The sequence below is a fragment of the Parasteatoda tepidariorum genome, chromosome 7, assembly GCF_982258835.1.
Source record: "Parasteatoda tepidariorum strain Cologne lab strain chromosome 7, Ptep-v5.0, whole genome shotgun sequence".
Taxonomy (NCBI): domain Eukaryota; kingdom Metazoa; phylum Arthropoda; class Arachnida; order Araneae; family Theridiidae; genus Parasteatoda; species Parasteatoda tepidariorum.
Window position 1 is genome coordinate 25450768 of NC_141761.1, and position 22087 is coordinate 25472854.

At 30.4% G+C, this 22087-nt stretch overlaps 2 protein-coding genes across 7 annotated transcripts in view; one reads left to right on the top strand and one right to left on the bottom strand.

The window, feature by feature from the left end:
- Nucleotides 1-3072, bottom strand: part of LOC107447477 (medium-chain acyl-CoA ligase ACSF2, mitochondrial) — a 68085-nt gene extending 65013 nt beyond the window's left edge. The window contains exon 1 of the mRNA XM_087167519.1: nt 2926-3072. Within this exon, the coding sequence (XP_087023645.1) occupies nt 2926-2987 (62 nt within the window). The 5' untranslated portion in view covers nt 2988-3072. The remainder of the gene's footprint in view (nt 1-2925) is intronic.
- The window catches only part of LOC107437589 (uncharacterized), a 236234-nt gene that overhangs the window by 62538 nt on the left and 151609 nt on the right, over nt 1-22087 (top strand). For 2 of the 6 annotated variants that reach the window (XM_087167514.1, XM_087167515.1), the window contains exon 1: nt 20598-20660. The exons of 1 other annotated variant lie outside the window; for it this stretch is intronic. The gene's annotated coding sequence lies outside the window, so the exon portion shown is untranslated. Of the gene's footprint in view, nt 1-8286; nt 8673-20517; nt 20661-22087 lie in introns of those variants that run through there. 3 more of the 6 variants (XM_087167508.1, XM_087167510.1, XM_087167518.1) reach the window with 3 other exon arrangements.

Sequence of the window (22087 nt, forward strand, 5' to 3'; positions counted from 1 at the left end):
ATGACTGCAACAGTGGCGTACGCAGAATTTTTTCAAGGGAGGTGTTCATAATTTTCTGAAATTACTAAAAGAAATTCGAGTATGTAATAAAGCACTATTATTTCCCTAATTTAGACAGTTAACAATTTTGACTTCTTATTTAGACAGCATTGTTTAGTTAAATTTTGATTTGATTTTTTAAGTTTAAGAACTATGGTGTAATATTTTCTCGCATGTAATATCTTCTGAAAAAAGTCCAATGTCATATGGGTGGGAAGTAACACTTTGAGGGCCACTTTCACATTCATCAGATTTTGTTATGCTAGAAACGTTTTCTTCAACGGAAGTATCACATTTCTGTTCAATAGAAAAACTTACATTGGTACCAGATGCTGTCACCTCACTAATTTCAGGTCGTGATTTTTTCTCAAAATGACTAAAAATTGTTAAATTCTTGCGTTTTGGCATCCTAAAGATCCAAGAACAGCAAATATATACATATATTTATTGGCATAGATATATCCGCTATGCTACGATCTCAAAGTTTCCAGCTGGAATGAATAACTTCAACGAGCACAGTATCTCCAATGGTATTGTTACTGATTTCTTCACTAGTCGAAATAGTGGCGACGACGGGTTCGGCGATTGAATTAACTTTTTGTTAAGACAAAACGAAACAGATTTAGCGACGAGCTTCGAAAGACATGCGGCAGAGATAACTCTTAATCTGACAAACTAACTCCACTGTACTCCGTTCCCCCTTTTATATAATTTTTCACCGCATCTCCAAAATTCTCGAATTGTCTCAAAGACGACAGAACGTCTAGGATTCCAGAATCATCGCGTAAAGACCTCGCGAATGATTGCCAATCTCGAAAACTATCGCAAATGGCAGGACAGAAAGGAATCAGCCCGTAACAATATCACGCGAATTTGGTTTCAAAAGTACAACTCTCTTATAGTAAATGTTTTTTCAGTATTTTGAGAAATACCGTGAGAAAAAAAAGTAGGCATAAGGCAAATAAAAATATATAGTCTTAAAAAATAATAGCCCGCATAATTTCTACTAAAATTTCTATATTTGCCATTTTATCTGAGCTCAAGGGGGGTGTTTAAACCCCTAAACCCCTCCCTTGCGTACGCCCCTGGACTGCAACAATAAATTACCAGAAACGAGTAAAGATAATAGCAGGGTTTTAAACATCTCATTTGCATTTAAAAACAAAAATTAAAATTTTTAAAAATTACGTTTTTCAAATGGGCAAAACAAAAAGCGTATTTTCAGTGTTTATGACTTAAAAATGTGCTTTCGTTGGTTAAAACTTGACACCCGTTTAAAAACTGACAAAAATATTTCTTTTTCCAATTTGAAACATTTTAAAAAAGTAGTTTTCAAAATTTTTATTTTAGTTTTATGTCTGCCTGTTAATTTAAGTAGAAAAGGGGTAGACATATTGAATGACAAAATAGCTGTCAGTTTTTTTTTCGCACCACTTAAAGGACAATATAGGATTAGCATCAGGCGCTAGTTGAAATTTGAGTACGATTGCTTGTTGGAAAGAGGTCGAACTTTCGATGGGCATTAAGTGCCGATAGGTTTTGAAATTGATTGAAAAATTCTTTTATAGCTGTTCAGAAAACAATTTATCTTTGTAATTTCCACCAATTCAGAAATACTGTTAAATTTTAAACACTTAGTCGGAAAGTGGTTAAATTTTTAAGCAACGATTCATTCCCAAAAGCGATGCTATATAGGTATGAGGAAAAAATTAAAATTTTTATTGTTTTCAGACACAGAGCGTTCAGTTATTTAGCTAGTCAGTAAGTGGTTGAAAATTTTGATGAACGAAAAATTCGGTTTGGAGATAAAAATGAAGATTTAGCGACTTAAATGTCTTTGTGTAACAATTATGATGTAATTGTCATTATTATTAGACATAGTGCTCTGCATAAGACATTTGAGTACACTGTTTTGTCGAAAAATAGTCAAAATTTCGACTGTAAAATTTCACCTTAACAGATACGAAAATAAGTTAACAAAAATATAGAAGAAATAAAAGGAACGTTTTTAATAAATTAGGCATTTTATTTATAAAATTTCCATTTTTTCTTTAAATAATAACAATTTGATTGGCATTTTCCTCCGTTAAAGTGTTTCACCTTGATTTTAAAATGGATTACTTTTTATGGGTATTTTTAAATTAATATAATTACGTCAGAAAAATATCTATATGATAAATGAGAAAGTATCTAGTATCAATTCTTAAACACATCCCACCTAAGTTTATTGTGATCACTAAAATATATTTTAGAATACTTGCATAAAATGCAAGTCAAAAAACATTAATTTACAAACAATTTACAATTTTTAATTTACAATTAAGTCCAGCGCGAAAATTTTATAATAAAAGCATAATCATTTTTGTAAAAAACTGAGCTAAGTTCAATTAGTTTAAACAAAAAAACATTTGCGGGGCTCTGAAATATTCTCCTATTGCGGTGTCCCTATGAACATTTAAAACCTCGGGTTTTCAACCATATTGTAGAAATAAGTCTTACTATTAAAAGGCGGGTCCAGTTATTGCTATAGTGCGAATTTGCTATAGTGTCGACAGTAAAAATTCATTATTTTTTCTCGAAAAGTTGAATAATCTCTTTCGCAAAAAGTATTTAAGATTTTTTTTAATTACCAAAAATTAAATATGAATTGTGAAAACAAGTTCATAGAATAAATTGCTATGGCAACCGAACAAAATGATAAGCTTTAAGCTCTATTGCAATAGAATCGGACGCTTAATCTGTGAAACCAAATCTCTTTAACTGCAATAATACTAAGATATTACGTTATTAACTTAAGATATTACCTTTATTAATAATGTCGTTCTATGGCTATTCTGGTTTCAATTAATAGTTTTTGAAAGATTTCATAATATTTAATTAACGTACCTAACAAGCTTTTGTCTCTTCAAAATATTAAACCACAGGGAAGAGGAAGCTAGCAATTTCATAGTTATTCTAACACAACAGAACTGAACACTAGTTGAAAAATATTGCTCAGAAATAAAAACTATATTTTATTGTTTGCAATAAAACTTTTACGGTAAGTCCATTTATTTTCTCCCTTTAGCAAATAAGGCATTCAATTTGAAAAACAATTATAGCCATTTCGACCGAGTAATAGCTATAATTATATTTTCGTTCCTGTTAGATTTGTTACAAAATATACATTTTATAGCTTGATTGTTCTATCTATACTCCCTTACTTTAATTTCTTTTAGTTTCACTATAGTATCCACCAACTACTTGCTCATTTTCCCACCCGTCTCCCCTGATTGCTTATCAATCAATTTTGCTGCATCACGATAAAAAAAATAGCATCAAAATTACTAATCATCCTTCTCAGATACCATTGCAACTTAATTCACAAATTTTATTTTTTAAATTTTTATTTCTATAAAAATTAGTCCAATTTTTTTTATTTTCGTTTACGAGAATATATAACAGTGGTCTGAAAAGTTATTTTTAATCTTTTTTTTCTTTTCAAATTTAAATGGTTTTGTATTCATTATTTCTATTAGATGATTTGACTCAACACTGTATTACATGAAATAAGTTTTTTTTAAAAATAAATGTAGATCCGCCATTTAATAATCGTAAAACGTTAACTAATACATATTTTATTATCCGAAAACCTTCCAAAGTGGCTTAACTACTTCTAACAAAAATGGCATTACTTACGAAGACACACAAACCTTGTCTGATGTCAAAATAACATCTACAATGACATGCAACGACGATTTCCTTATTTGGCGATTATTTCGGGGCAGTTTTTTATTAATTTTAAGCTTTTCTTTTAAATACAATTTAAATATAAAATTTTTGGATATTATTTTGTCTCAAATTTACCTTTCCTGCAAGAGAATCTTGTAAGTTTTTCATTCTTTATTACTTTCTATGTAGGTACTTTGTGTATGTGGTATTTTTTCTTTCCTCCGTCTTAAGATTTATTTTTAAGTATGCATTTTATGGCTGGCTATCATTTAGGTGAACTGTAAAAAGAGCACCTGGTTAGTAATAATACGAATTTAACAACCAATTCAGTTTAATGTAATTAAATATTTATTCAAATGCAATTAGATATTTTTTTAAAAATATAATTGATACAAAAGGATATCCGACTGGTTACAACACAATTTGTTTTTAAAAATTCTTTTTCTCTTATTTATTTTTAATAAATTGTATTAAATTGAAATATTTTTTTATCATTTCCGTTAATATTTTTAAGTTATTGAAAGATAAAGAGACTACAACGAATCGATAAACTACTTATAACAATACTGTTATATAATTGTATTAAAAATATATAAAATATTAAAAGCATCTTTCAGTCAACTTCAAATTAAACTTTGCATTTTAATTATGTTTAAAAAATATCTTATTAGGTTCGAATAATTATTTAATTACAATAAACTCGAGTTCAACGGTCTAAATCGAATCGGACTTAAAATTTATGTAATAATTAATATAGTACTTTTTTCAACGCTTTCCCTTCCGGGGCATTTTTTTTCCTGTTTCTCCTCCCCCTCCCCCCCGCGATTCCATTATTATTTTTTTCCCGCTTCTCTAAAAGCAGACATCTTAGAATGGTAACTTATGGTCTTGTTTTTCCAAATTTCCAGATAGTAGAGGCATGCATTTCTCTTCTTTTATGATTCTGAGAAAAATATTTTGTTGCGACATAATCTTGAGTTTATAAAATCGAACAGCAAATACCATTTGTCTTCATACAAATTTGTCTGCATAAGAAATTGCCCAGAAATATCATGCTGACTTGAAAAGTTAGAGGCAAATTTTTAACCAAATACAGAACGGTTAGAGTTATACGACCAGTAATGAAATTAATATTTAATGAAAAAGGGAAAAGTAGTATGTAGACTAGTATGTAATAACTAGCAATGATGACTAGTATGTATACAATAGTATGTAATGACTACTATGTAATGAAACTGTAATGACTTGAACAAATCCATAGTAAATGAAATGATTAGAGTAAAAATGAAATGAAATAATGATAAAAAATAAAAACTTTTCGGTTCAAGTTGTTGAAAGAAATTATGTTTCTACATTAATTTCATCCCATCAGTTTAAAATGTTAGAAAACAAATATTGCAACCGTTTTTTCACAAATAATTTTATTATTATCAAATAAATCTTTAAAGGTCAAGCTGTTATCAATCTGAATTTCGTAGTATTTTTTTTAAACATTTTGACCTAGTAGATCATTATTCATGGCCGAAAACAAGCTAGCGCGTAGTTACGCGTTCTTCTTAATGTGTTATATAATTCATATTAAATTAAAAAAGAGTAAATACTTTATAGAAATTTTTTAGGAAACGATAAAGTAAAGATGCTTTACATAAGTTTAAACAACACGAAAGAACCAAATTTTTTTATTATTATGTATTAATTTATTTTATTTATTAATTTATTTCGGAATGAATCTTTTTACTAGCAACTGCTTTTACAGTTTTTAGAAAAGTTATGAAAATGTTATTACTTTGCCAACTTAATTTCAGGAAGAAGAAACTGGCAGGTTGGAGAGCAAGGGGGAACCTCCTAGTCTATTTATTAAAGTCTAGTGACTTATTATAGTCTGTTTATTATTTGTAACAAGACTTTTTTCACACTTAATTTCAGCTTTTATAAAAAAAAAATTGTAATAAAATGCGTGATACATTTTCCTGTAAAACAGTGCGTAATAATTATTACATACATCTGCTCCATAATATCAATAAATTTAGTTCTGTAATTTTTGAAAGCAATATTTGAATAAAAAGTATTTCTTTATTCTTCAAAAGTATCAGAATAAATCAAAATGACAGAGAAAAAAAATTATAAATGGTTTTGTAAAAAATTTATATTCCATTCATAATACACATAATGCTAATAGGAAATGATACCCTCCTTTCTTTTTTGTTGTTGTTGAAGATACGATGAAGAAAAAGTAAGCTTGAAATCGACATTTTTAAGGTAACCCTAAAAAAATCTTTTCATCAAAAAAGAATAATTAAATAAATACATAAACATAAACGAGCAATTTGTCAGAAGGCCTTTTTTTAAAGGAAATATAGCATTTTTACACAAATTATTTGCTTTCAACAATTAAAATTTTTTTTTCAATCAGTGCTCTAATCTGTATAATTCAAGTAAATCTTTTTAATACTAATTGAAGTATACCATTTTAATAATACGAACGAATAGAGCGGACTCATTTAACCATTTAGCAAAAAAGTGAGATTTCCTGACTGCAAGGGGACTCTGACCCATGATCCGTCTACCACTGAGAATATTTTTCGTTAGCACTGGGGTCGGTGCAAGCTGGGTGCGGAATTCTTATCGACCTGCCATTGCTGGAATTAGAACCCGAGTTACCAAGTTGGGAAGCAAGAGCTCCATCCACTAAGCCTCGAAAGGAGTTATAGTTGAAGAGGAGGCCCACCACTGCTCCATTGAGTTATTTTATAACCGTCGTTGAACAGTTGACCCAATTTTGGGTTTACAACTACTTATGTTCAATTCCGTAGTTTTGTAATTTTGAACCCAACCCAGAAGACAAGGGAGTTCCTGGACTGAGTATTGGGAGAAATTTGCATTCGTGGTGGACTTTCTAATGGAACTAATTTGCTTTTGCATTACATGGAGAGGAAAACCACAAAAGCTTCCAACGGTTAGCCTGACGGCAAGGGGACTGTAACGGATGATCCATCTACCATTGAGGATATTTTGTGTCAGCACTGTGGTTGATGCGAGCCGGCTACGAAATTCGTATCAACCAGCAATCGCTTTGATTCTCACCTCATTGGAAGGCGAGCGCTCTATCATCTGTGTCACCACGTCTTCGATCGAGTGGTATTGAAGTTTTTAGTTTTTTTTTTTAAAAATATTATTTTATTACTTTAATTCAATCTTCATTTTTAATTTACATTTTGGTTGCTAAGGACAGAGAAAGTATATTAATTAATTTGTTTTGACAATTTTCGGTCAATTATTTATACTTAAAATATAGTTAAGTTCTTTCAATCAGAAATTGTATGCAAGTTAAAGTTACAGAATAGAGAAAAATCATTTTATTTATCAAGCTTTTTTGAATTTAATATAATTAATTTTGAGTAAAGATTTTTTTATCCATCAACATTTATGTTATCAGCTGAAATGATTTGTTTCATCAAACTTTAGTTATTGAAGTTATACTTCTTATGCGACTTCCAACAAGGTTGCGTTAAACGTTTAACGCTACATTTTTATTGGCCGGGAAATCACGTGGTAGGATCCAGTTTTCCCTCATTCATTTCCATAATGTTTTGGTTCTCACTAGCATAAAAATAATAAAAATATTAAAAGTATTGTTTTTCTATAAATATTGTTTTAGTTTGTTTTAATACACATATATAATTTAATAGGGTAGTATTTTTTATTTTCAAATTTAGTGGATAACAATTGTAAAAAATGAGTGAAAACAATCCCACGGACAATTCGACGGATTTAAGGTTATATCAAGGTACGTCTCTTGTGAATATCAATTGATTGTTTCTCTTCTGAAATTACATTATGACGCATTCACATACATTATTAATACAAATACATTTTCCAGGGCGAGACGATGAGGCAACCACAAGCACTTCCACTGGTTCAAGAGGTCCACGAGGGAAAAATGTACAATATTACCGTGATTACAGAGCACGGAAGCGAGCGGTTCAGGAAAAAGAGTCGTTGAATAGAATTAGTGATCCTCCCACGACTGCTGATTCTTCTACAATTAACGTCGCAGGTTGCGAAGTTTAACTTCTTCCACGTGGAGGGACTCCACACACTATTTTTTTATTTTTTATTGCTAAATAATGGTTTTGACTTTTTCTACTATGTTTTGTTTACTATGACATGAGAACAATTTTTTCCTTTTGGGGGAAAAGAATCTTGAATTTTGCATCAGAATAAATTAAAAACACTATAATACTTTTAAACTATTCAAGCAATATCTCTCTAACGACTTTTATGTATTTGCCTATTTTAATTTACTACAATTAATTCCGGAAGCAGGGGTTCAATAATCTTACCTTCTTGTAGTTTATTCTTAAATTACAAGATGCGTCAATCGAACGGCTTTGAATTGTCTGCATGCGATGTAATTACTAGATAACACCAGTTAAGCAAGGATCTTTTACAGGCATCATATGTCTGTCAATGCCGTTTCATCACAATGTTTCCTCGTGATAGTTGAAAAAGCACATGGAGTAAAAATAAAAAAATAATCATAATTTGGCGATCTGGTGCCAGCAAACTGAACTGAAGTAATGTAGAAATATGTTTTGAATCCAAAGGGTGTTTAGCTGAGGTCAGTTTCCTGTAAATTGTGTCATCCTTTTCCAAAATTAGCACAGAAAAAAGTATCAATGTTTATAAATCTTGCAAACGCACGACGTAATAAATATCAACAACGAAATCAGCAATTTCCTTACACTGCGTCGTAATTATGATGGAACCATTGTTATTGTCAACAAATACGTCTAGTTTATTTATCAAATATTCATTTTTTTGAACTGGTGGGAAAAAGATTTTATGAATAATATCAGTATAGTTATGATTTTCGTACGTTGAAGTATTGTTTGCGAACGGAAACCCATTCTGATTTCTCAGTAAGTAACGTTCAATCATTTCAGTACTGGACATTTATTGTATTGATTTTTTCTATTTTATTTACACGTATGTGTAGAAGTTATGGTTTTTGAAATCCTGAGTATTTAATTTTTAGATTTTTTTTAAATCAAAATTCGAACAAAAATTGAATTTTTCAAAATTAATTAATAGCAAAATAAGCAAGGCTTATTTATTTATTGATGTTTTTTTTAAATGCACCAATCCGTCCTGTTAAGTCCACAAAGATGTATTAAGTAACAATTCAGTTCGATTATCATTAATTAGTCAATTAATTATTATTATTTAATCAATTAATATATTCCACCCTGTCTATTGTAAAAATTTCTAACAATTTGAAACAGAAGTAAATATGATGAGGAGAAAGATTTATAATGAAAAAAAAAAAAAAAAAAAAAAAAAAAAAAAATATATATATATATATATATATATATATATATATATATATATATATATATATATATATATATATATATATATATATATATATATATATATATATATATATATATATATACTTAGTATTTTTCTGCTTTGTCTTTAAATAAAACTAGTTTTTGTATAATGGAAAAATGATTCGCAGCTGTTCATGAAAACATGATTCAAGCTGTTATAAAATTGATCAGTTTGCGATGGGTTGGAGGGTGTGCGATATTGGTTCTCGTTTGACTGTTCTACTGTAAAGAGTTCGACTTGCGCAGGTCGTCGAGCTACCGAAGCAGCAGAGGATCAAAACTGTGTTGGCGTGTCTTTTGTTTATTCTAAAGAGATGCTTCCTTAACCGTCGCTAATGGCCCATTGGTCAGCTTTAGTGCGACGTAAATAAATTACCACTACTACTTCTTTAAATAGCCTTATTGCTGTGAACTGACATGCTTTTTAACAAAAAAGAAAATATACCATCATTGCTGTATAAGTCTAATTTTTTTAAAGCTGTTTGCAAAGAGGTCGTATACTTATAGGTTTCATACAGGATTAGAAATTATAAGTTCGCAGAACAACGAGTGTTTCAGGTACTGAAATATCTCAGTTTGATTACAGTTCTGCGGCATTTGAATTATTTTTAACAATTCTGTATAGTACCATCTCTTGGCAACTTTTGTACCTAAATTCCAAAATTTCTTCGTAAAATTTTTACAGCTTTCGCAATAGACATGAGCTTGTTCTATCATTCTTTGTTTTCAGAGATTTCAAAGTTTCAAGTCAGTCAGTCATCAGCTGGACATCCTGTAAGCTCAATAAGCTGATTCGCTATTCTTAATTCAAAGTGCCGGTATAATACAATGCTTATTCTTATAAGCTTTCGGAAATTGAGTCGAAATGTCGGTGGAAATTCAAGCTTGTTGAGCAAATACTCGTATATTTGTCTGAAGGCATACAGGCTGATTGTAATAAATCTGAAAATATCGGACAGGTCAGTAAACACTGGAGATGTTTCCAGTTAGCCTAGCACATTGCAAAGTGACCGCGATATTGGCATAGACATAGATTTTTCAATTAGTTTACAAACACGATTATAAAAGAAAACGCTTACTAGATCTGAAGAAACTGTTTCTATTTTTATTTAACAATCAAGAAGAGATTATCAAAGAATTCTTTCATCCTAAATGTTCCACAGAATGTATGTTTTGCAAAGCCGAAATTGTTAGAGAACGATTTCAGTTCTCTATGAACATACGTATGCTATTCAGGTACTATTCTTTTGCTATTTATTTCTTTTTGTATTTCTTTTGCTTGGTACTATTCGTATGCTATTCTTTTAACATACGCATGTGAATGTGGAATATGATCTCTTAATTCTTCGAATTACAATATTCTTATTACTTTATAATCAGTTTGAAATATATGCGTGTACATGGTTATTATCTACAAGAAAAATACCGTTCTTTGTACATGGTTAAAAAAATCTATTGATCGTTGTTGAATCAACGTTTCGAAAATTATGTACATTATGAAATTATTAAATCATTTACCGACACAATTAATAAAACTAAAATAATAATTTCAAATCCTTTTATTACATTATATTATATGTTTTTCTCTAATTCCAAATTTTTGTTGATCTTCGTGGTGACTTTACGTTAGTAGAATAGTAAAACACGTTTTCAAAATTTCACCTCATTAACATAAAGATAAACTATATTTAGTATCATATGGCATGAGGCCACTACTATCGGCCATCGCATGATAGTCAAAATTTACTGCAATCAAGCAATTTTTTAGATACTTATACCTTTCGAGGCGCCGTATAAATCCTATTACCGCAGCAACTATATTTAATACATGCATAAATATATATGGTATTCATCTAAACAGTAGGGGAGAGTGGGGTCAATTGTAAAATTTTTTACTTAACTATTTTTAACTAACAAAAAATCCAACATATTATTAGTATTAATTGACAGACGAGTAAAGTAGACTATCTTCTACTAGAAAAAAAATACCTTATTTTAAATGTTATTATATCAGTTATTAACAATTTTTGACAGTCGTGCACTTGTTACAATTGTCCCCACTTACGGGGTCAATTGTAACAGTTCATAAATTCAACTAAAACATAGTTAATTGTACATATTATCATAGTTGTGATATATATTTTTTATTGATCAAAATAGTAGTGATATTTTAGGAGTAAAAATAATAATGAGCAGAGACCTTTTAACTTTAAGGGGTTAAAAATTTTAATTTATGCTGTGAAAGATGACAAATAAAATAATGCACATGCAACATAATATAAATGATATAGAAAACTATTGGGGGTTCTTAAAGAGTTAAGTAATAGTTTGTAAACATAAGATTATTTATTTTCAGCTGTTACATTCGTCCCTTTACTTATTGTTACAATCGTCCCCAAGACGCCATTTCAGCTTCATTTGTTTAAAACAATGCTAGTTAATTAACAAAACTAATCTTTTTTTTTTGAAATGTTAATTAAGGTGTCCACTTACATATTTGGTTAATAATTTTTATTTGTTTAAACAAAATTACTTTGTTACAATATAATATTCTAATACCAAAAAAAGTACTTAGGTAGCATGAAAATATCTTTTGTGATGTAACTCTTTCAAAAGTTCATAAAAATGGTTGCCAGCAGGGGTGTACATGTAGATTTATTAAATACACCTTGTGCGCCACCTAGGAACCACATCTAGAACCCGACACTCGAAATTTTTGCTCTGTTACAATTGTACCCTGTTACAATTGACCCCACTCTCCCCTACCTATTACTAGAATAGCAGTAATGAGAGCCACGGTGGCTTAGGGGATAGATCGCTCGCCTTCCAATAAGGTGAACCGGGTTCGAATAGCAGCGATGGCCGGTCGATTCGAATTCCGCACCCGGCTCGCACCGACCACAGTGCATACGAAAAATATCCTCTGTGGTAGACGGATCATGGGTTAGCATCCCCTTGAAGTCAGGATAACCGTGAGAATTTTTCCTTCTCCATCGTTAGTTCCATCAGAAAGTCCCCTACGAAGACAAATTTCTTTCAATATTTGATTCAGGAATTCCCTTGTTTTCCGGATTGGGATCAAAATTACAGGGCTACGGAGTTGAATATTGGTAGTCGTAAACCCAAAATGTTCAACGACGGTTAAAAAATAAAAATAAAATAGCAGTAGTAGGAGCCACTGTGGCTCAGAAGATAGAGCGTTTGCATCCCAATGAGGTGACTCCGGTTCAAATTCCAGCGGTGGCTAGTTGATATGAATTCTGCTCCCGGCTCGCACCAATCACAGTGTTGACGTAAAATATCCTCAGTGGAAGACTTATCATGGGTTCTTACCGTGGGAGGTTTTCGTGATTTTCATCTCCATGTAACGGAAATGCAGTGTAGCCCCATAAAAAAGTCCTCCACGAAGAGAGTCGCAATACTTGATCTAGGCGTTTCCTTGTCTTCTCAATTGGATTCCAAATTACAAGGCTACCGAGTACATCATTAATAGTCGTAAACTGAGAATTGGGTCGGCTGTTCAACTCTAGTTATAAAGTAAAATAAAATAAAATAGCAGTAGTACCTACTACCAAAACTAACAATAAGTATCATCGGAGTCAATAATAGTTTGGCATTTTTTTATGGTTTCCCGAAACGAATTATCTTTCCTCCATTAATTTTACTTTTTACTACACAATCTATGTTTTTTTTGCTTCAATTATCGTTGTTTTAAAACTATTTTGTTTTGTAGGAATATTTTTCAAAGCATAACTCAATAAACTAAATAAATAACTAAATAAACACGTCGTCATACCGGATAACTTTCGAAATACTGATTCAGTGACATTACCGTAAAGTTGATCACTGATCTCATCTTAAATAACGAATAAAAGTTAGATAGAGCTGTAATTAAGAAAACATCACTGTTAAATATTTGAAGAAAAAAAAGCGTTAATTAAAGTTGTCTCAATGACTAATGCTAAACCAATGAGTTAATGGTCGCTCCAGAACTGATTTACCTCCTTCATCCACTGCTTAAGTTTTAGGACGCTTGCACAGATGGTTCTGGGGTTATAAGAAAAACATGGATGACGATTAAAAAGAGGAAGATGACTACTTAACGCTATGATTTTGTTTTTTCTTTTGCTGAAAAGAATAATAATTTTCCGCTTGAAGCACTTAATGGCAAAATAAATTAGATGTTAGTGCGCAATTTCAGCTGAGTCAATGAAACAAAAAAATTTTTTTGTGTCAATTTATTTTCTTCAATCCAAATAAAGTTAAGTACTAAAAAGAGTAATAGAAAGAAGTCATTTATTTTAATTCACTTTTATTAATAAACTCATTTATGCAGGGTGTTCCCTAACCCTTCATGCCTATTTTTAAAATCCTTATCCTAAGTGAAGTTTTTTTAATTTTGTATACCCGCCGTTGAACAGCCGACCCAATTTTGGGTTTACGACTACTAATGCTCAACTCCGTAGCCTTGTAATTTTGAACCAATCCAGAAGACAAGGAAACTCCTGGATCAGTTAGTTGTTGATGTTGACGTATGCCTGGTTAGGCAGAGGGGGTGCGATTGTTCTTGTTTTCCAGAGGCGCCATCTATGACCAAGATTTCGACTTCTGCCCCACCATACGTTGCACCCGCTTATAGGGTGGACGCATTCATTCATCCACAGATCGTAATTTTGACCTGAATTAGAGAATGATCGATCTCCAATCCAGTACCCCCAGAGGTATTTATTTGTTATGGGAACACGGAGGACTTTGAGACACGACAGATTCAACGTGCATCAGTCACCATTTACCACTCGTTGAGTCTTCGGCCGATGGGGATCGAACCCACGAACTCTTATACATGAGCCCTGTGCCCTACCAACCAGGCTATTGCCCTACCAACCAGGCAACCCGGCTTTGTGTGAAATTTGAAAAATTTCCCATCAAGGATTGCAAATTGATATTTAAAAGTCAATAAAAGTCTATCGAAATTTACTACTAATTATGAAGGCTGAGCTGAAATGATCGTTTTGATTGTACGAGAAAACAGAGAAGTATCGAAAGGCATTAGTAAATTCACTTCTTAGTATACCGTGCAATATAGCTTTGAAGTTTTTCCTTTACTTATGTAGATAATAATTTTTTTTTCTTGCACAAATATGAATTTTTATGTACAGTGTGTGTACTTTTTTTTCACTTCATTTTTTCACAAAAGTTTTAAAAACCTGTATTAAAACTGGTCATAGCGTGACATCCTGTATATTACAGGAAAACAGAGTACAATTTGATAATTTTCATCTGAATCGTGCGCCTGGATATATTGAATTTAGTCGAGCGCAAATTGCTTCGACTCCATAAGTCGAAATAAATTGCTCTCGAATCGGATAAAATTTATTCTTATTATTACCGGCTGCTTAAAAGTTAGATCTTATAGGCTAAATCGAATTCATTGATTTCGAAAAATATTTATATTTTTGCATGTAAACAAAATATTACTCAAATAATTATTTAAATTCGAACTTTCTTCAAATTTAGTTTGTCACATTGAAACGCTTTTGAGCTTGTTGAGTTATTGAAAAAGTATTTCAATTTCAAAAACAAATTTATATAGCGCAGTTAAAAAGTGAAATCATATTTGTCTGTGTATCATATTTGTCATAGTTTTGGCCAAAATATTCTCGTATGAATCTATTCGTCATTAGACTTATAGAAATGTGCGTGTGAGATATTAATATCTAGCTCTTTTCTTAGAAGAGTTTTGCACAATTTCAATATTTTTGCACAAAATATTTTTTTATTATTTATTTTTTTCAACTATTGTGTTGCATTATAATATGTAATATTCAATAAAGCACCGTTAACTCCAATAGTTCATAAAAATAAAATATCATTTAAAATGAACAATTATTTAGTCTTTGTATTAGTATTTTCCGTGGATTCGGCAAAATTTTTATTCCAATATTAATCGGAGTCGAGCAAGTTTAAAACTGCAGATCTTTTCTTGCACCGCTCTTGTTTTGCATCTGAAAGTTGCACCACGATGACTCACAAAGTTATAAAGATTTTAACTCCATGATGGAGACATTTTAGGAGTTATTTGTATCTAAGTAAGTCAATTAAAATAGAAGATGATTTTTACTTGGTACCTTTTCAATAAATTCCTTCATCTTTTTTTTAAATTGACATTTTTTGATAGTGAAAGTTCATCTTTTACGAATTAGGATCTTTGTCCTAGATACATGTTTATATAAACTAAAAAGAAAAAAATCGATATATATATTTCTCTAACACGGCTATAAAAAAAAGCCGCATTACAACTCCCCGAATGGCAACGCTAGAAAATCGACCAATGATTGCAGCTAAAAATGTCACATGCCAAATCTAGTTGAGGTGGCTCAACATATAGCGCTTTTGAGAACGGAAACTGAAATAACCAGAGAGAGCATTCTCACCAAATGTGATCTCTTCCGAAATTCACCCTATCAGCTGCGGCAATCTCATACTATTAAGCTAGGCAGAAGTGAGTAGTCTTTGTCGATAGATCTCTATTTTAATATTTTGTCGAAAGCACTTTTTTTCACGAATTTATTTGAGGATTTTTGATTTATATCACGAATTTATTTGTTTTATTGTTATTAGTTATTCATTGAAAAATGAGTCTCAGTCGTGCTGTTACGCTTTAAGATTTTATACTATAGCACATTTCTAATAGGTTTAACGAATTACATGTCATTTATTGGAATTCAAATTTATTTTAATGGCTTAGTATTTACTAAAAAGATGTAATCTTTTTTTTAAAAAAAAGTTGTTATATGGATTTGAATGATTGTTTTGAACTCTTAGAATTTTGTGCATTTGCAATGGATCTAAGTTAGTAGCGAGCTAAGCAAACCATATAAGATTGCGTAGCAATTTTCGGTGGTTGTCGAGCGTTAGCGAGCAGGGGGAGCAGCCCACTAGTAATAATAAAAAGTCTAACTTATAATGAAAATTTTCATTTCAATTTAATTCATTAAGTCTCTTTTTTCAAGCTTTCATTATTTTTATTGTAGATTATGTCATAACGTTTGTAATTTAAGACACGGCCTTTGACTAATGATGAAGTGCCACAAAATCCTTGTCAGGTGTCAAAAGATGAAAGTTGCCGATTCGTAGAATTATAACTTGTTTCGTAAATGTATTTTTGTTTTTTCTGTCCTTGGCGGAGACATCACGGAGAGGATGTACTGGAGGCATAGTATTTGAACAAAATCACTTTCTCCTCTTTCCAATTCATCTCCCTGTCAATTGTTATTGATTATCAAATAAACAACGTCAGAGATCATTTTTCTTGGACTCCACAAATTTATGTATTCAGCATTTTTCAGCCGAATGTTTTTAATTGCTATTTTTAACTTAAGGAATCCAGAGGAATTTTCCAAACAAAATGTTCGGTTTTTTAGGGGGGAAATATGAGTTAAGAAATAATATATAATTATATTTAAATTAATAATAATTGTGTTTAAATTTAAAATATACTTTTTACATTTGAATCTCACTTTAGCTAGTGTGGCTTTAAAAAGTGCACATTTAACTGGATATTAAAATTGGTTTGACATCATGATTTCTTTTTGCTGAACATGAAACATGAATTTTATTGCTTTTTGAAATATGATTTTTATAACTTTTATCGAGCGCAGACATCATGGTTTTTTTTATCTACAAACTTTAGATCTAAGAAAATTGCATTATAAGAAAAAATTGTATTGCTCTTCAAAAGTGTTTACATTAAAATAATAACTATATTTATATTAAACCCCAGAATAAAAACTCGAGTCCTTATTTCAATTTTGGATAATTTATAGAAACTAAAAAAAAGTTGTGCACTGATGCCTTCTTAGCTGCTTACTTTTAAAATTTCAAGCAAAGATGAATACATAAAATTAAGATTTGGTTTAATTAGCACAGGAGTGATGCCAGAAAATTTCCATAATTTATTTCTCCAGCGAGAACCATTTCGCAGAAAATTTTTTTTAAATAAAATTTGCTTACAAATAATTCTTGATAAAATGAATATTTTTTTATAATAATGCACGTTGTTGACAAGGGAGATTGATAAACCCCTGTTTGGACCAGATAGTTTAGAATGAAATTACTAGGAGACACAGCTTTACTAAAACGGCCATACTCTATGTCCCAAAACTAACAGGGCTGTTGAAAAATCATTAAAAAAAAGAAGAAAAAAATAGATGGCAGATCATGGATTAGAGTCTCTTGCAGAGGGGCTAACCATGGGCTCCATGTAAATCAAATACGGTTTAGTCCCCCCCCCCCATAAAGTTCTTTATAAAGACGATTTTGTAACAATGCTTGATCTCGAGCTCCCTTATCTTCTGTTCAGATTTCCAAAGTCCAAGGCTATGGAGTTGGTACTGATGCAACCACATGTCTAACACGAATTGGCTGTTCAACGCTGAAAATAAAACAAAGTAATTAAATTCTCGTTAGGTTAAGGACAAAGTATGAAATATAAGAACTATTCTATACTTTTGCTTTGTATTGTATATAATTTCTGCGAGTGGTCTAGCTTTTCAGGGGAGCGTAGCTAGACTTTCAGGGGATCTGGTCTAAATATTTTGCTGGACCTTTACTGCTAGAATTTTGCCTAAATTATTAAAATAAATCATATTATTTATTTACGAATTTTTTTTAAACTTCATTCTTATGAACAATTAAATTTTTTTAAAAAATAATACTATTTTGTTTTATTTTGTATCATATACTATATATTTAGTTTAATGAGTGTTTTATTAGGCGTAAAAAAAAAGAATAGAGAAATTTTTTGTTCAATGGTTCTGCTTATGTAATGAATTAAAAATTTTGTAACATTTTATTTTCCAATGCGATCATTTTGATTTCTATGAATATTTTTTTTTATGCGGGATCTTCAGAAATATAAACACCTTTGAATAACATGTTTAGGATATTAAATATATTTGCCTTACACATTTATCATATTTTCCATGCTAAAAGTAATTTTTAAAAAATCCAATTTTTTGAGGTGTTATAAACATTTTTTTGTCAAAATGTAACCAGGTTTCACCCATACTCACCAAAAATGCGGAGCCTTGTACAAAAGCCCCCATTTGCTCCACCCTTACAACTGCTCTGTCTGAAGTTTTTTAATTAAAAAAAAGTCAAGACAATGTGTTAAATATTAATTCCATACCTTGCTGACCCATTTATAAAATATCTAAAATTTATAAAAATAAATCAGGGTGATTCAATTTGTTAATTAGTTTCAGAGTTAACAGCTGTATGGATACTGCACCTAAACCTTATTAACTCAATGACTTTATTTTTGCCCTTTTACGTAATTCTTTCCAAATTAACCTTGAATAATCTTTCGTAATGACTACTTCATAATCGCTGTTCCAGCCCGTTTACTTACGGTTTCTTAGAACCACGTGGTTTCCACCCCACCCCCCCATTAAGGAAACGTTAAAAACAAAACTTGCAAGTGTTGAGTACAACACTTATTATTCTAGTCTCTCGAATAACTTGATAATAAAAGTAGTTACTTCATCAAAGTTTCTTGGAAGGTTTTTCCTGCTTTATATTTCTTTAAAAAAGATCTCCTTTATTTGTCTTTACCATGCTTAGATTATTAAAGCTTTCTTTTAAAAAATATACTATTTAAGATTGCTCTTTATTTATTTACACTGATTTAACACTATTATGGTTTTGCTATAAGCGTATCATAACAATTACCTTTTCTTAAATTTGCTTTTTCTGAAGTTGAAAAATTTTCTTGAGGCATGATTTCCCACAATTATCTTGTATAAACGAAAATGAAAACGTTACTGAGCCAGGAAAGAAGTTTTTTTTATAGCTTGCTAAGCAAACTCTGAAAAATGACTTGTCAAAAAAGTATGTTTATTGCAAATGAAAAACATAACAAAAAAAGCATCAAACAGAAAAACAGTTTTTCGTGTTATAAATGTTCAGGTTGTTACGTAAAGACCATTCTTAATGGATAATTTTAGAATCCTTAAGTAAAAAAAGTATCAATTTTTGAGATACAAATTAATATTTATATATTAAACTTCATTTGGAAAGTGGAATTGAGAACATCAAAACCTGTTTGATTCCCAAAAGAAAGAAGGGAATAATTGCAAAGCAAGACTTGCAAGTTTCACCAAATTGGTAATTTTTTTTTTCTTTACCTTACCTTTCTTTGGAATAATTCGACAATCATATTTTTTTTCTCGCTGATATAGAAATTTTGAACCGATAATTTACCAAATTTTTTTAAATCAGTTTTTACGAAAATTCTAAAAATAAAAAGCTATCATTTCAGAATACTACACGTATACGAAACTAGGGACTCTAGATACATGTATACAAAACAGATTTAGATTGAAAAAATAAAGAAAATATTAAACGAAAATGTGTTTATTGATCACTGATAACTATATCATCGATACAAAATTAAGGAGTTAAATGTAAAAATTAGAATAAAAGTTCAACTAAATAAAAATGCGCACATTCGTCATTGATAATGATAACTATATCATCGTTTTAAAATAAAAATTAGAACTAAATTCCAGCTAAATAAAAATTATTTTATTCTTAATTGATAATATCTATTCAAAACCGGTTGGTTGGTTGATTCTAATGCCACTTGCTACACGGGCAAGCATGCTTGGTGAAACCGAGCAAATTTAAGGCAGAGTGTGTGATTCTTGTTTTTCAGTGGCGCCATCTATGGTCAAGAATTTGACTTCGCCACATCATACTGCACACTCACAGTACGCCACATCATACTGTACAGTTTATAAGGCATCATTCATTCATCCACAGATCGTAATTTTGACCTGAATCGGAGAACGATCGATTTCCAATCCAGTACCCCCAGAGGTATTGATTTGTTATGGGAACATGGAGGACTTTTGCGACTCGACAGATTTAACGTGCATCAGTCACTTTACTACACGGGAAGTCTCAGGTCAGCGGGGTTCGAACTCACGAACTCCCGAGCATGGGCCCAGCGGAGAAGTTAATATAAAAATTTGAACAAAATGAAAATTTTTAGCAATGGATAACTTTATTATTAAGGACAAGGTTTTTTTTCACATTGATATTATAGAGGGAAAGGGATCCATTAAAAAAAGAAAAAAAAAACGATGTTCACGAGAAAGCCCTATTTTGATACTTAATATCTAAGAGTGTTAAAGCGAAAATATTCCATAACAAAACATAGCAACTAAAAAGGCAGTGTAGGCATGCCACGAGTGAAAGTTGATTCAACCGCTTGAGGGATTTCAAGGGTCCTTTGGCTGATTAAAAACACTCATCCAAAGTGACAGATGCTATCAATATTTAAACTCGAATAATTTAAGGAATGTGTTTACAGGATTAGATTACAGTACTTAAAAAAACTCTTTTAGTTCTTTTCGAGTTAAATTTAACGACGTACCCAGACAGATTCCCGAATAACTAATCAAACTAAGTATCACTTTAATTGAGAAGTTATTTTTATAGATTTAAGAGGTTAGTATTTATTTCTCATTTCTTTACCTGGTGAAGTATAAAAATATTTTACGAAATTCAAGTTTAAAAGCTTTATTAAATATAAAAGGATAATAAACATTTGAAAATGTATTGTTTAATTGGTTTGAATTTTAAAAAATTCGTGTTTTACATGCTTTTAACATTCCATATACATAAAATCTCTAACATAACAATTTTTTAAACGCTTTTTTTCTTACCATTCGTAGCTTTTTAAATTACATTGGATTTTGCAGAAGGATTTTTTTTTTAAAAAAATAAAGTAGTTTATTTAATATTAACTAAATTAGTTAGAACGAATTACTCATAGACTTAAATAAAATTGTAACCAAATTAAAATTAAAGAGTATGCAGATTCATTCCTAAATTCGATTTTTCTAGATTGGTGTTCCGTGGTTTCGGAGTGTTGTTTACCGAAATTTTTTTGTTGTAGTTTTTAGCGCTAGATATCCAACTATTTTGTGGCATATAAAAATGAAAATTTAAATCATGGAAATATTTATTCAAACAGTTTTTTTTAGTTACACTCAATTTAAAATTGAAGCTGCTCTACTGTGTTTCAACAATAATTTCATTTTTTATTTGGTCACAGATAAGATTTTAAGCAAGTTAGGAGATGATTTATTGTTTAGATTGTGAATTTTATATCATAAGAGCATTTGTAATCGTATTTTTATGCATAATATCTTATGGAAACGAATTTAAAATTTTATTTAATTTACCTATGTAAAAATAAATCTTTATAATCCTTTTCAGTAATATCTGTTCTAGAACTAATTTGTGATCAAAAATTTTAAAATATGAGTTTGTTTAAGAAAGCTTAGAGCTGGAGACTTTTTTAATTATCCGTGTTTAAATTGCTGTTTTAAACAACATCCCCATAAATGTTTAATATTATTTTATGAAACTAAGTAGTGTCATAAAGCAATTATAAATATGCTTGCATGTATACAACCAATCTGAGAAGTGATATACACCAATAAATATGAAATAATTTCTGAACTAAATAAAAAATTCCGACTTGAATTCCGGCATGAATTTTTTATTTAACTTGACATTAATTTTTTATTAACTTTTAACTTAGATCAATCAGCAATTGGATATTTAGCTGATAATACTTTTTCATTAATGATAATACTCTGCAGTTTCGGCAATGTTTATTCGTGTTTGATACTGTATGATGTTAGTAACAGTCACTGTAAAAAAATCCCGTTCAAACTACGGTACAAAGTACTGCTAAGGGTCGATACTTTTTACCTTAAAATCTATTTTTAAATTGAAATTTTATGGAACAAAAAATATGATTAACCGTAATTTTTATAGTAATATTTACTGTAAAATTACTGAATCACTGTAAGTAAATCAATATTACTATCAAAATTAGGTTATAAAATTTTACGATATGATGG